The 15,217-nt window shown below is 43.3% G+C and overlaps 1 protein-coding gene across 2 annotated transcripts; it reads right to left on the bottom strand.

Moving 5' to 3' along the window:
* Positions 1-190: 190 nt before the first annotated feature.
* On the bottom strand, positions 191-15,167 carry TP53I3 (tumor protein p53 inducible protein 3). 2 transcript variants are annotated; one of them, XM_085320367.1, is made up of 9 exons: positions 14,910-15,167; positions 13,954-14,134; positions 12,209-12,346; positions 10,529-10,634; positions 4,761-4,903; positions 4,024-4,291; positions 2,577-2,789; positions 1,364-1,560; positions 191-557 (listed from the first exon to the last, which is right to left on the bottom strand). In XM_085320367.1, exons 1-9 carry the CDS (start codon positions 15,017-15,019, stop codon positions 369-371), a joined length of 1,545 nt encoding a protein of 514 aa, XP_085176493.1. In that variant the 5' UTR covers positions 15,020-15,167; the 3' UTR covers positions 191-368. The 2 variants fall into 2 exon arrangements, with proteins under 2 accessions (XP_085176493.1, XP_085176492.1); XM_085320366.1 differs by lacking the exons at positions 10,529-10,634; positions 12,209-12,346; positions 13,954-14,134; positions 14,910-15,167 and adding an exon at positions 6,747-6,842.
* Positions 15,168-15,217: the final 50 nt, after the last annotated feature.

Below are 15,217 nucleotides of genomic sequence, written 5' to 3'. Positions count from 1 at the left end.
CCCGTTCCCCGCCCCCAGACATGGCCCCGGCCGCGCTCCGTAGCCTGGGCCAGGAAAACCTCTAAGGAGGGGGGGGGAAAAATGGCCACAAATGAGCCCAAAGCTGAGGCTGGGCGCGCGGCACCTCAGCCTGYCCTCAGCGGCACGCGCCGCAATTTTACTCGCGCGTTTAAGGCACGAAGGCCGAAGCTTCAGCTTGTGTGTTTTTATTAGCAGGGCCCTGCAGGRGCTTTTTGGCTTCTTCCTCATTTCTGTGCTCCTTCCGTGACGGGTCGCCCCAAACCCGGGAGCCGGAACGGCGGCCGCCCCGTTTGTGCAACATCCGTAGCAAACCTGCTCGTGGAGCAACTACAGCAGCAGGCCTTCCGCTAAGACGAAGGAGGCATTTCGATGATAACTTTGCCGATATTCTTGTTTTCTTCCATTAACCTGTGTGCCTCCACAATCTTGCCCAGAGGGTAAATGCTGTCCACAAGCGGATGGAGACAGGGGCAGGCCCCTCYGGAGAAATGTGGCAGCACGCTCTCCGTGAAGGCTTTCACCAGCTGCTCCTTRTACTGAAGAAAAATGAGAGCATTTGGAAGATTATTCCCAATCGTTTCATTCACTGAGGTGTCTCAATGCAGAGCGCATAAAATGAGTGCGATTCTCAGAGAAACTCTTAATTTTCGGACAGTATCAGAGGGAGACAGACATATAAACAGCTACAAGGTGTAAACTGCAAAGGAGAAGAAAACTTCTAGATGAATTATATTGCCAGAGGATGAAATTCTCTTCCAGGACAAATGGTAGAATCATCTTGAGGTAGAATCATTTAAAACTCAAATTGATAAAACTCCTGAGACTATTATGGATTAGCTCTTGGAGAGAATCCTGCCTAGGGCACTACACAACTGTCTTTTTATGTAATATCTGAGAATATTCTAAATAAAGTCATTTTTATTGATAATTTTGGGGCATYCAAGTGGACTTGGTCTCTATTCTGAAAAATGTGGCTCTGGGTCATTTAATAGGGGTTCTTCTCTCCCCTGCCCTAACTTTAAGTTGTCTGATCTTTTACATTTTACTTCTTTTAGGACTAATTTTTCAAGTACAGTACTTAAGAAGTACATATCTTTAATCCTGGGTATTATTCCTCTGATTTCAGTAGTTATAAACAGGAAGCATTTGATGCGAGTAGAAAAAGGAAAATATAACTTATTTTTGCAATGTTTTCCAAAGTAAATAATAACAGTTCAAGGTGTCGCTTTCTCTGGTGATAATGCTTTAGATTCTGCTTCAGCACACGTATCAGAAGAAAGCTCTCGAAATTATCATAGCTTTTAAGATCAAACTGTATACAGTGTTGATACTCATCACTTGCCTCTTCTTCTCGTGATCTTAATAGACTTGTATGGATGCTCCCTCTTTTGGAAAGCAGCCTTGCAAACAAATCTCCATGTATTTCACCTCCACTCAGTAGTCCATATATAATCCACCGGCCATCAGTACTCAGACAGTCGAGATTCTTCTCCCAGTATGAGCTGCCAACACAATCTAAAATAATGTCTACTCCAGAACCTCAARTGGAAACAGAAAAGAGTTTAGAAAATGTAGCTGGATCCATTAAATGTAGGGTAATTTCAGACAACACTAAAACCTTGTTCTTTATAGGTACAGAGTCAATCCTGCAATTCTTATTTAAATCATTCTAGTGAAATTAGGATTTGGAACAATGATTTGTAAAGAATTTTAGAATCAGGCACAAAAAAAGAATGACACACGCACACACATATATATGTATATTCAACTGCAAAGCCCCATTATAAACTATGTCCTAAATGCTTAGAGAAAGCTATTTTTTTCTAACAGTAAGAAAACTTAAGTTTTTTTGCCTGCATTCAAATATTCACAAAGACAAATGCTAGGATTTGTTTCCCCAATTAAATTTGTGAAAGCAAAAAGAATATAAGCATGCATAAACACAAAGCCAAGGGGAGTCCCTGCAGAAAAAAAGCCCAATTAAACTAATGAAAGATACATTCTTGGGCTGAACAGGACATTAGGTTGTGCTAATAACAGTCATTACTAACTGTCTGGTCTTTCACTGACTAAGAYAAAATCGCCCTGCTAAATCCATGCCTGTTAAAGAAATGCTATTCTGATTTTGAGTCTGTTTTTGCAAGTGCAGCTAGAGTTCTGTGGAAATCAATACTTTCCAAGATAAAATGTCGTGTACAATACTTAAAGGAAKGTTAGAATAGGAAGTAAAGAATGTCACATTTAATTGAGATGAGGTAGGATTTAGTAAACCAATGTGGAATTTGGCCAGGAGCTTGTCATTCTTGGGAAAAAAAGAAGGCATAAGACTTTTAGCATAAGACTTCTCAATATCTCTTGTATAGCAGACTCAATACGATGGATTCCTAACTCTGTCCAGCACCAGAGGGAGAACGAAAAATTGGCAGTCAGTCATGTGTCTCTGCAAAATCAGTCTCTTTGAAAAGGTGATGAAAACTCCTGGTTGAAATTGCATTTTTGCTTTAGGAGGTACAGACTGTTCCTCAATGTAGTATCTTTCACTTAGAGGATCTTACCTTGGGTGAATGCCAAGACTTTTTCACTAAAATCTTCTGTCTTGTAGTTGAACCCCGCAGCTGCTCCATGGTTTGCTGTTACTTTGAGTTTCTCTTCAGTTCCTGCTGTTACAATGGGAATAGCTTTCGCCAGTCTTACCAGCTGAATGGCTGCTATACCAACTCCACTAGCGCCAGCGTGGATCAACACTGTCTCACCCTTCTGTATTTTACCTGAAGGAGGGCATAAGGGAACTGATTACCATTTGACATCACCTTTGGATTAAAACAGGTTCAACAGGGACAAAACTGAATAGCAAGCTGAAAGAGATGTCCTCGATCAGTTGGTTTTGACCAATTCATATCCTTATTAAAAGAAACTAATCCAGAGCTAATAAAACTACCACTGTACAGCCAGAATTTCATTTTGTTGACTTCATTAGMATGGCTTCAGTTAGCCCTGTCCAGTTCTGGGCAACCATGACAAAGTGGCTTAGGTGAGTGCACTAAGCCTTTTTGTACTGGGACTGTCACCTGCTAGCAACAGAAAATACACTCAGTTAATACCGAGAAACCAGGCACTCAACAGCACAGAAATGCCAGAAGTCACTCTTCTAGGCATTCTTCCAGGCTTCTTCTAGAAGTCATATCTTCAAGGACCAATTCTACCTATTGTTTTACCATCTACCAGTTGTACTAATGTATTTGTTTGTGTCGTACTGAGCGCTGCTGGAAGTTGGACACCTAACAGTCCTTGAGACGTGGTCCTAATTGACTACAGACCTCCAAGAAACAAGGCAAGCTTCACAGTGCTCCTCAGCTGGTGCACTTCTGTCCTGAAATTGAGCCTGCATTCAGGATAGTGAGAAGAGTTACTTCTTTGTACTCCTGTTTTCTAGTGAAGCTTTCAAGTACTACTGCTGAAAAGCCTAGAAAAGGATATTTGTCAGCTGAAGAAAACCCTGGAAAGTGCTACTGCTAGCGTCTCTGTAGCATATTTTAAAAATGAAGAATGTAAGCTTGTGTTTGTTTTAAATCAGCTAAGAGGGAATTTTACCTACAAATATTTTTTTTTTCTGAACCAAGGTACAAGAAGGTGTTGCCTAATATAATTCCACAGGCAACACAGGACATAGTCTGACAAATCTTAGTGAGCAAGTTCATGATATGGTCATCCTTGCGGTGAAGTCAAATCTTCTGTCATAGAATTTTTCAGCAGTTTAGAGAACACATAAGTTATTTCAGGGTTTAGGCTTAATGGAAATTTGTGGCCAGTGTTTCAGAATTGGGGTCTGGTRTACCTACTTTTGACCTGGTAAGTAAAAAGACTTTATGAATTAAGCGACAGAGAAAAGGCTCTTCGGAAGTAAACAACATTTGAATGGAGGCAAAAAAAACCCAGAGCATTTAATAAAATAAATGAAAACCAGCTGTTTTGATGGGATGGATTTTCAAATGCRTATCTTACCTACAAAATGCAGCAACTGAAAGGCTGTTAGCCAGGCTTCRGGAATGGCTGCAGCCTGAATAAAAGTCATATTGTCTGGAATGGGCATCAGATAGCCTTCGGGTACTGTAACATATTCTGCCTGGCCGCCCCCGGAGAGCAGAGCCATTACTGCATCRCCGATCTTCCACTGGCCCTTGCAACCAGGTCCAAGCCCAGCCACAATTCCAGCTGCTTCTAAGCCTAAAATTTCACTTGCTCCTTTGGGGGGAGGATACTTCCCTCTCCTCTAAGACAAAACAAAACAAGAGAGAGGGAGATGTTAGGGTCTCCGGTTGCAGAGCATGCCTTTCAGCCCAAATTAGAACAGCTCGGACAAGAGTTTGATGGAATGCAATTTTTCCATGTTGGACTTCAGCCAAAGAAATGTTTCTGTATTCATCTCTAATGCCCAAGGAATGGTCTAAGCATCCAGACAGACTGGGGCTCCAGTCTTACATCTCTTAGCAAAAGACAGCTGCCTTTCCCTGCCACGCAGAAGCCCCATGGTCCCAGCATCGCAATGACCCAGAGAGAGACATTTACCTGCTGATTCAACACACATCTCTTCTTGCAGCCCTATGAACATTTCCTTGGAAGTCTCCCATCCAAATGCTCACAGGTCTCTTTTAACTTTTCAGGTTTCTCAAGACTTTAGGTGAGGACTTGGCAATTTGAGGTTGCTTTCAGGTGCATAAATTCACTTAATRTACACATACCTGAAGTAAATCAGCCCTATTCAGAGCGCTGGCAGAGACCTTCACGAGCACTTCTCCTTCTCCTGGATGTGGTTTCATCACTTCTTTCACATAGAGATTCTCTGGACCTCCTGGACAATCAAAATACACTGCCAACATTTTCTCTTAAAAAAAAAGAAGAATCAAAAATAGCATGAAGGCAGACAAACTTACAAGTTGCTGGACAATCTCTGTTCAGTGTTAAGGTACTGTGATCTGCAACCACCACTAAGCCTCAGTATCTCTGAAGGACAGAGGGCTCCACAGACACCACTTGCAGACAGATAATACAAACTGAAATAGTTTGAAGGTGAAAGTGAAAGCTAAGGAGTCACAATGCAATKAAATACATTAGAATTGGGCCGCTGCACGCTGTTGCAAAAGCCATTTGGTAAACCAAAAAGATCACGTTGCATCAAGTCATAGGCCTTGAGCCTACACAGAACTGGCGATGTGTGGCTCCAGCACTGCCTGCCCACCTGTGTTAACTGTAAAATGTAGCATGCAAATGAAAAAAAATGCCTGTGCTTGGGACTTACTGCAAAATTAGGGCCCCAGTGCTCAAAAGACTTTACAAGCCCTTAAAACGGTAGATGTAGACAGGATTTTAAAATCCCTAGCAGAAAGATTCTTTGTTCGACACACTTAAAATCATGCAAGTGTTGCTTTATGATTCAGTCCTTGGATGGTAACTTGGGGATATGCCCAGAAATACAAGTGAGTTAGCGTGAATGAAAGACCATAGAATTGGTAAGGTTGGAAGGGACCTCTGGAGATCAYCTAGTCCAACCTCCCTGCTCAAGGAATTTTTTCCTATGTATTTTCCATGCCTCAGCAGGAGATTCCTGTCCACCTGACCTGCTGTAGTAAGGGGTGCCATGCTCACAGGAAACTTCAATGAAACTCCTCAGAAACAGCATTTCTGGGTCCCTTCCTTGTGGCACCAAGAGCTTGTTAAGATGTGCTGAATTGCCAAGTGTTTGTCCACCTGGCAAAATCACATCTGGAGGAGTTGTCCCTCCGGCCACAGGGGTGCTGGGTGGAAGAGGAAGAGAAGAAGACAGATGACGAARGGAATTTCTGTGTTATTTCCCATACTGAATACAACATAGACCTCCTGCCCATGCGCGAGTGCAGGGCAAGGCTCTGAGCCACACCCTGGCCAAGTAAACGCATTATGTGATACACCCYAATTCCCTCTGTAAAATTACTTGGATTATGATACCTGCACGAGATAAGTGCATGCTTAAATGTTTGGGGTAARACTAAATACACAGAACAGCCAACCCCTTGAACCCTTGGAAGTGTCAGTCCCCACAGGGTGGTGCTGTATGGCTATTTTATGGTGAATAAACAATTGGCACTAATTATTAATATAAGATTTAAAGTAAAAAAAGGCTTTTATTTCTGACAACTGTTCGTTGTTTTCAGTTACATCATTTATTCTAATTCCATTAAATTTGCCTATATTAGCACAGAAATTGAATGGGAAGCCAGCTCTGCTGCAACAAGAGGCCACCAGATACCGTATCATACATGTCATCATTCTCTTTTCCAAATTCAGTGAATTAAAAAACAGATGCAAAATTAGGGCTTTTTAGAGAGTTATATCTACCCCACAGTCCACAAAACCACATTTTTAATAAATGCTCTTCTTTGTTGCTAGAGGTAGACCCACAGAGGTGTAAGAAAAATAAGTATAGTGAAGATACCAATACCTGCATCGCCTTCAAATGCACACAAGTGAATAAGAATAGGAAATCTTGCTCATTCCTCTTTTTGCTTCACCCCCTGAATTCCAGAGATGGACAGTGACTTTTTGACCAGAGAGTGATTTTAAAATCAATCCATTTCAAAAACCAAGTTTCCCCTAAGTGCAACTATTTCAGATCATCAGATCAGTTAGCAGTGGCYCAAAACAACAATTTAAAGCAAATATTTGGGTCTTGGCTACTATTTATGACTCACCTTTTTCCTGGAATGTAGCAAAACACTTTCTCCGGTGGGATGAACCTCAACCTGTTCTTAGGAACGGAGTTTGATCCCATTTCCTCCTCTCCAAGCTCAGCCCCTAGAATCATCTATTCCCAAGCAAGTCAAGGGGGTGGAAAGGAGGAAGCTGTGCTTTATGTTGGGGGGAAAACCACAAACAGAGTCAGAAATAYTGGTTCATTTGACCTTTACTTCTTCCTACAGACTTGTTTATTCCACTGATGGAGGCAGAAATCTCCTTTTCCCTCTGACGACGAGGYAGAAGATGAACCTTCCCCCCACGGGAAACAGGGAAGTTTGGTCTATGCTTGTACTGAGCAGTTTGATGTCTGTCTGTGCAACCTGCATGTATCTGTTTGTTCCCAAGCAAAGTATTTAATCGCTGCTTGGTCTTCTGAACTCGGAATAGTGTGGACTGGTTTTACTTAAATTGCATTAAGGGCATGTGAGCTGTTACTAGTGCCTATGCTATCTATCCACCTCTGGAGGGTTTATCGTGCACTCCTTCCCGCAAGAGCACAACACTTAGATTACTGTTTCGTGTCCATCACCCCATTGCATTTCTACCTGATGTTTCAGCTGCCTCATCTCACCTCTTTGTTGAGCTTTACCGTTTCCCACAGTGGGAGAAGGATCAGATTACTTCTTTCTCCATATCCTACTTGCCAGCTCTTCAGTATTTGAGTCCTCAGGGAACAAAAATAACACTTCAGAGTATATAAGAAATTACATGTATGCCTGTCCCTGTGTGGGATTCTCCGCTGGATTTTTTTCCTCTTGATTTTGAGATTTTTTGATTCAGGCTTTTAAACATTTCTTTGAAACCAAACTCATTTTAAAACAAATGAGCTAAAAATTCTTTTGTTCTTACAGGACTTCAGAAGCTGGTACCACACTTGTTTCTGCACAGATCATGGGGCCTGGTCTTCTTGAGCTTGTTCTTCACTGGATGGTATAGCCAGAGCCTCAGTTGTCCYCTCTACAGCAATGGATTCACTCCCACATGGATTCTTTGTGGTCCAACAATTTSAAAAGTCTCATTAAAGCCTGGTAATAACATTTTCCCTCTTCCTCAGAAGAGCAAAGAAGGAAGAGAGAGCTCCACAATCCAGTTTTAAACTTTGTATTGCAGTCAATGACAATGCAGAATGGTATGTTAAAAAAGTGTTTTATTTATAACATTCAAAGGTATGCAGGGCAATACAACCATTTCCTGAGAGAAATGCTATGGGAGAGCTGTCTCTATATAAGGAGATTCCTAATTTTCTTATCTGGCAATAGGCTAAAAGACAACATATGAAAGATCAAGAAAAGCATCTTAAACCAAATGTCTTGAGGACATCACTCTCGATTAAGAAACTTACTTTAGCGTAGTCCTCTTATGAGCAGTGCTATTGAAAAAACAGAAGAACCTTACTTAACTCCCAAGAAAAGCCAGCAGGATTTTGTCTGATTCTCTCCCCACTAGAGGCTTCACTCAGCAGTTGGGATATTGTAAAACAGCAGACAGTTTCTTGCTTGAATTTGATAATACTTCAAATTTCTGTACTTGATTTCCCAGTGCACAGTCCCATAAGCTTGATGAAGTTCAAGTTTTCTGCTGATTCAGCTACCCTTCTCTCTAAAGTAGTCCGCTACAAAAACATTAAAAAAAAGATCAACAATGATAGAAATCAAATACTTTTAATAGAGATGCATTTTTTCATGTTCAAATCTACTGCAGACCATGTTGTAATTGAACAGATAGCAGCATTTCTAGCTGAACATTAAAAATATTAGTACCTATATTTATGAGGTCTTATCTATTCTACAGAATAAACAATGAACACTTTCAGCACCTGGTCATTTTTTCTTTGAGGTGGACTGAGAACTGGCTGAAAGGCAGAGATCAGAGGATTGTGATCACTAGTGCAGAGTCTAATTGGAGGCCTGTAGCTAGTAGTGTCCCCCCAAGGGTCAGTACTGGTAGTATTGGTCAGTCATTGACCTGGATGAGGGGACAGAGTGCCTCCTCAGCAAGTTTGCTGATGATACCAAGCTGGGAGGAGTGGCTGAYACACCTGAGGGCTGTGCTGCCATTCARAGAGACCTGGACAGGCTGGAGGGTTGGGAGGGAGGAAYATCCTGAAGTTCAACAAAGGCAAGCGCAGGGTCCTGCACCTAAGGAGGAATAACCCCACACATCAGCACAAGCTGGGGGCAATGTGCCCTTGTGGCCAAGAAGGCCAATGGTCTCCTGGGGTGCATTAGCAAGAGTGTAGCCACTCTTGGTCGAGGGAGGTGATCCTGCCCCTCTCCTCAGCCCTTGTGAGGGCACATCTGCAGTACTGCGTCCAGTTCTGGGCTCCCCAGTACRAGAGAGACATGGAACTGCTGAAAAGAGTCCAGCGTAGGGCTTTGAAGATGATTAGGGRACTGAAGCATCTCTCCTATGAGGAACGGCTGTGACAGCTAGGCCTGTTTGGCCTGGAGAAGAGAAGACTGAGGGGGGATCTTATCAATGTCGACAAATATCTAAAGGGAAGGTGTCAAGAGGATGGGGCCGGACTCTTCAGTGGTGCCCAGTGGCAGGACAAAAGGCAACAAGGACAAAGTGAACACAGGAAACTACTTTACTGTAAGGGTGACAGAGCACTGGAACGGGTTGCCCAGAGAGGTTGTGGAGTCTCCTTCTCTAGAGATATTCAAAACCTGCCTGGGCACGATCCTGTGCGATATGCTTTAGATGACCCTGCTTTAGCAAGAGCGTTGAAATAGATGATCTCCAGAGGTCCCTTCCACCCTCAACCATTCTGTGATTCTGTAAGCATAAATCATTTGCAGAAAAGATGCAAAGAAAACTCAATGCTATTTTGTTTTCTCTGCACAAAGAAATCATCCAGAAGAACAAGCTCCAAAAATACACATCATCTAAACCACTGAAAATCTGACCCTGAAAACAGGCTTTAGACTTTATTCAAGAACACCAGGCCACTACAGGCAATGTAGCTATTTGTAAGACCAAGCAACTTGTGTGCCAGTTGTTACAGAATTTTACAAGTGCTAGCTTTTTTTGCAGTCTCCCAACTTTACACTTTCTCCCTTCCTCCCATGGCAGCAGAGAAGCTAGTATGAATTGTGATATGGCTACTGAGTCAGCTAGGCTGACATGAGGCTAAATAACACAAAGGCACCTTTTGGATACGCTCCAGCTCCATCTTTAGCAGATCCAACAGATTCAGTCTGAAATCAATTTAAAATATAAAGTCCAATTCTTAGATTTAGTAACATTCTTTAACACTGGCCTAGATGGAAACAAGCCCTAAGGAGAGAGAGCTTGAAACCCTTACAGTGCTTATGTGTTTTTTGAAGAATTGGACTGTGAATAAGTGTTTCAAAGCTGATGCTCTGAGACAGCGTCCTTAAGATACTGGGTTGATTTTATTAGCATTAATTACAGGCGGTTAAGGCAGTGTGTGTGGCAGGACACATTAGGGTAGCTTACAGAAAACTTGTCCCAGGCAATGTGCCAGAAAGGCCAAGGAAAGCGAGTTCTGCAAGGCTCCCTGTTCATACTYGTAGAGGCTTTGGAGCATATGTACATAGCCCAGCGGGACATGACCAGGTTTAGCCATGTATCAATGATCTATATCTATACACAATTTCACAGATTTCCAGGATTTTGTAATTTGTCACATTAATGTCTGAAACTGCCTGCAGGGGCACAGCTACTCCATGAGCTGCCAACATGCAAATGCAGATGCACATATTTCTCTTACCTAATTTCTCCACAGCTTCTACACACACACTGGGATACATGCCTGCTCTGTAAGTAGCAACCAGGATGAAAGTCTTTGTCTTCACAACTATCAAGCCTCCATCTGGCTAGATAATGAAGAAAATCAGTGTAAAATTACAAGGTTCAAAAATATATATATACATACATACAGTTTTACAATTTGGGCTAATTACAGGCATTTTTTTTTATGATACCTGTAGAAGTTTTCCTGCAGAAAGGTGAATTCTCTCTGGAAGTCTAACCCTGGATGCAGACAAACATTGATAGTACATGTTTTGAATACTATTGACTGTTAAAGCAAGTCTACCAAATGGTGTATTATACTGCATAGTCTCACTTGTATTCAGGTATTATGCACAAAATTTTGAAGACGTTTTATCCTAGTACTCAATATAATATGCAAAAGCATGGTTAAATGAAAATGTTTCTTGAAGCCTACATGTCAAACTCTACCTCACTGATCTGTAATAACGAATGGGAAAAAGCCATTGAAAAGCATTGCATTTTCTGAAAAAGAATCCAAATTTAAGAGTTGCTCAGCCATTTCTGCTTAGCACATTTCAAGGGTGGATTTACTGGGGACAGGAAGAAGAGCAAGACAACCCCAGTAACACTGACTTGGGTGTATTTACTTCAGATTGTGTGACTCAGCAGTAACAAAATTCGGCCATCCAGGGAACAGCTGCAAGCAGTTATGTTCTCAGTTTCTATTTCTGAATTTCATAGGTGAATTACGGAGCCTGGAGTCCTACAAGGCAGGTAAGCTGATCTAAGAGCTCTGCCACACATGGTCTTGCTCACCCAAGTCCCTTCCCTCCCTCAAGCCAGCTCCCAGCTCCCACCACCTTCTGCTGGTCCCAGTGCTTGCCAGGCCCTTCTACGACCTGATTAATTCCTTAATGTGGCAAGAACCTCCCCTCCCCCCCCTCCAAAAAAGGTATTTTTCACCAGATTAGGGAGAGTCACAGGAGGATTTGAGAAGCACTTCAGCTGGTRTGAGGGGCGTACAAGTAAGGCTGTATGGCTCATATATGTACGCAGATGTGAAGGAATCACTTCATACCAGAGAAAAACTTACTGTAAGATTTTAAAAGAGGGACATCTAATTGAAACAGGAATTGACTGAGATTTTATAATGGCACARTGTAGATCTAGATGGAAACACTGAGATCTATACTTATGGCTTTTAATTCAAATATTGAATGATAGGTGGTAAGTGGTCCACTGAAATTTGGCCACTGATGTCACCACAAAATTGCACCCTCTGAGCATTTGATCCTGGTTTTGCACACAGCTGTAAAAGGGAGAACTCGTACTAACAAGCTTTAACRTTTTGCTTACTCTAAAGGCACATGATTGTGCGGGTAAAGAGAAGTGCGGGTAAAACATTCTTCTCTGGCTTAATTGAAAAAAACGTAATTTGATTAACTTGAAATGAATGGTGTTACCCGTTTCATTTGTATTATACAGCTGACAATTTTTGTATTCTGCACTGATTTCATTCCACACCTACTGAGAAGGTAGTATCAGCAGAAAGAAAGAAACCTGTGAAGGATTTCTACTTGTGTTAAGATATTTATATAACCAGACAACAAGGGAAGAAGGTAGGAATTCTTTCCAAATAAATTTCTCTGGACTGTGGTAGTTCCTGCCAACGTACRTTTTGAAGATAGATGGAATGCTCATCTGCTCGGACACATTTGTAGTACTTCTCCTTGAAGTAGAGCCCTTCCCTCCTCACTTGCATTAAGTTCTTGTAGAAAGCATAGATAAGGTTTAAAGCGTTCTCTTCGGGCACCTGTGTTTATAAGATTCAGTGTTATGGACCAACAGTATATGTCCTTGCCATCACAAACACATTTCCACCCTCCCACTTTCTTTTACAGTTAACTGTGACTGTAACAATTAACTGTGATTAACTATGATTATAATTGTGATATCTTAAAGTAAAGGAAAAAAAATCTGCCTGGCTTTGAAACTAGACTTCTAGTCTCTGTACGGTGAGGTATACTGCATACTGTACACTTTATTTTCAGTGTATCAGCTGAAATACTCTGCTTAGGCTGTGATTACTGTCTAATACTTCCATTAGTCAGTGACATTTCTCTGAGTAAGCAATATACCCAGTGGTGACTGGACTCTTCAGTTTAAAGGTATTGTAGTACAGGACTCTGCCTTCCCCTGGGCCTGTGCAGAGCCACAAGGATGCCAATTTCAAATACTCTTAATATTTAATTGCGGAAATGTAACTTCTACCAAATCCAGGAGGCTACATCCTCACATCTCAATGGAGCAGTGTACACAGAAACCAGGACCTCATTTCAAGCTGAGTCAGACTGTCAAAAATCCATTCATGTCAATGAGCTCTTGGGCTCAGCTTATGTGTAATCGAGTCAATGAAATGGCAGATTTATATACAGCTGGTTGGATAGGATGATCCAATGATCCCTTCTSGCCTGAAATTATTTCAGSTCAATGAGCTTGTGACAGTTTAGASCAGTGGAGGACTTTGTTCTAGACCTCAGCATGTAATCTGCCTTGCTGAACAGCCAGCAGGCTGGACTGTCTAAAAGCTGTGTTAGATATTAATGATCATTTACATATTAAAGACTACTGCTTTGCCTAGTGGACTGATGACAATTTCCTCTGTTGAGGTTCTRCCCCTAGGGATGAGAATACCTTAACAAACGCTGCATCTTCTCAACATGTTCTTCAGAGGAAAGCAACATGTACCTCTGTAAAAACTGCATGGGAATGCCTGAAAACTGGTGTTGTAGGGATTAGGAAAGGAAGTGGTATCTTGCAACGACATGGAGATGACTCTCTGGTGTGGGGGACAGTGAAAACATAAACTACATCTATACTAGAAAATGAAAGGCACTAAGGAACAGTTCTGGGTACTGCTATAACAGTCTCAGGTATAGTTTTGGCAGGGGCCAGCAAGTACTTTTCCAAACAACTCCCTGGCACAGTTTGGGAATTAGAGTGGGCCAGGACTCTATTCCCCATAGGCAGTTTGCTACAGCCACTYTGTGTTGAGGATGTAGTACGGACACAGGCCGCTCCTGAGCAGCAGGTCTCAGCGCCAGAGAACAGACCTATCTGCAACTAATTTACTACTGTAGATGGAATCACTGAGCCCAAGGTGATGGAAAACGACTCCTTGAATGTTCCAGTTAAATGGCATCTTTCTTCCAAGGATCAAAGACATGAACTTAGCAATRAGCACAACAAATCAGCCTCTGATCACAGCAGCAACACTGCACYCGTGGAGCTCGAGGCTGCAAGAACCGAGCAAGCTTCGCAGGCTGCAGCGCTCCCTGCCCTTGCAGTTACTTTGTGCTCTGGGTTTCCCAAGATTTCYGCCTCCACTCCCGCTTCCTAGGACCCTCCCTCATCTCTTACATTAAAGCCAAAGGTTGATGCACAGACTTTTCTTTCGTTTATGTTGATGAGGGCTGCATTTTCCACGTGCTTCGTTCTGATAAGGCTGTTGTTCAGCAAAGCCTGCAGCTCGTTCATTTTCCTCTCTCTGGAAACYAGATCTTCCTCCTGGTGAGATCTGGGCTTGCCAGCGAAAATAATGCTAGGGTAAGTAAAAAGAATGGTAAGAAAAAACAAGGGAGCAGCAGGAAGACGGTCGCCTTCATCAGGAAGGCTATAAAAGTCCAGTTGCATTTTTATAGTGTAAGTGTTTCTATTTCTTTTTCCTGGTATTTCATTTGCCCCTCAGTAAGGAAAGAGTCCTCACTAAAATACCATGAAATAAGGAAAGAACTTGCTACAACCAGCAAACCAAAGCAAAAAAATTGTCAGTTCTGCCTCGGGAAGTCAGTAGGGTGTAATAATGAGGCGAATCTTACAAAATTTAACGAACAACACTAACTCTGGAAAAACCTTTCATCTTTATTGGCCCTTAATCTAAGGTTTATATATATATGTATATATACGAATGAGGGTATTGAAAAGTAAATTAATACTGCAGTTAAATAAAGCTGCCTGGCATCCACTGAGGTTGCGCGGTGAACGGGCTGTCACAGAGACATCAGACTAGATCACTAGTTAATACTAACCCCCAGCTAACGAGGATTTAATTCAATAACTGGATTAAACACCGCCCCGGGCGAGGCACCCCCCCCCCCCCCCCCAATCCCGCTCCGCCGCGGCCCCCGCCGCGGCCCCGAGTGCGCCTGCGCGCCACCGCGGCGGCCGCGCCTCCCAGCATGCAGCGCGCGCGGCGCCCGAACTACGGTTCCCAGCGCGGCGGTGTGCGCGCGGGGGATGCCGGTAGCTGTAGTTCCCCCCGCCGCCGCCGCCGCCACGCAGCGGGGAAGGCGCCTTTGCCCGCTCCCGCGCCTCACCTGGCAGCGGGCGGATCTCGCTTCTGATTGGCTCGCTCGGCGAGACGCTCCCTTTCTGATTGGTGGGACCCGGGAGAGCCCGGAGCGGGCGGTCCGGTTCGGGTCGCCATGGGAGCGAGGCACGCGCGGCCGCCGGCTGCGGAGGGATCTGGGCCGTCGCCTCGGGCCTCGCCCCGCTCTCCGCCCGGGATGGCCGCCAGGAGGTGCTCGCCCTGGAGAGCCGACTCGCTGTCCCCGTGGGCGGCCCCTCCTCTTCCCCCTTCCCGCGGAGCGGAGGGTGGCGGGGAGGGACTATTTTCTCAGGCGGA

This window comes from Rhea americana, unplaced genomic scaffold (assembly GCF_003343005.1).
Source record: "Rhea americana isolate MKP2758 unplaced genomic scaffold, rheAme1 scaffold_63, whole genome shotgun sequence".
NCBI classification, from domain to species: Eukaryota; Metazoa; Chordata; class Aves; order Rheiformes; family Rheidae; genus Rhea; species Rhea americana.
Note: the sequence above shows the minus strand (reverse complement) of the source record. Positions and strands in the feature narration are given on the sequence as shown.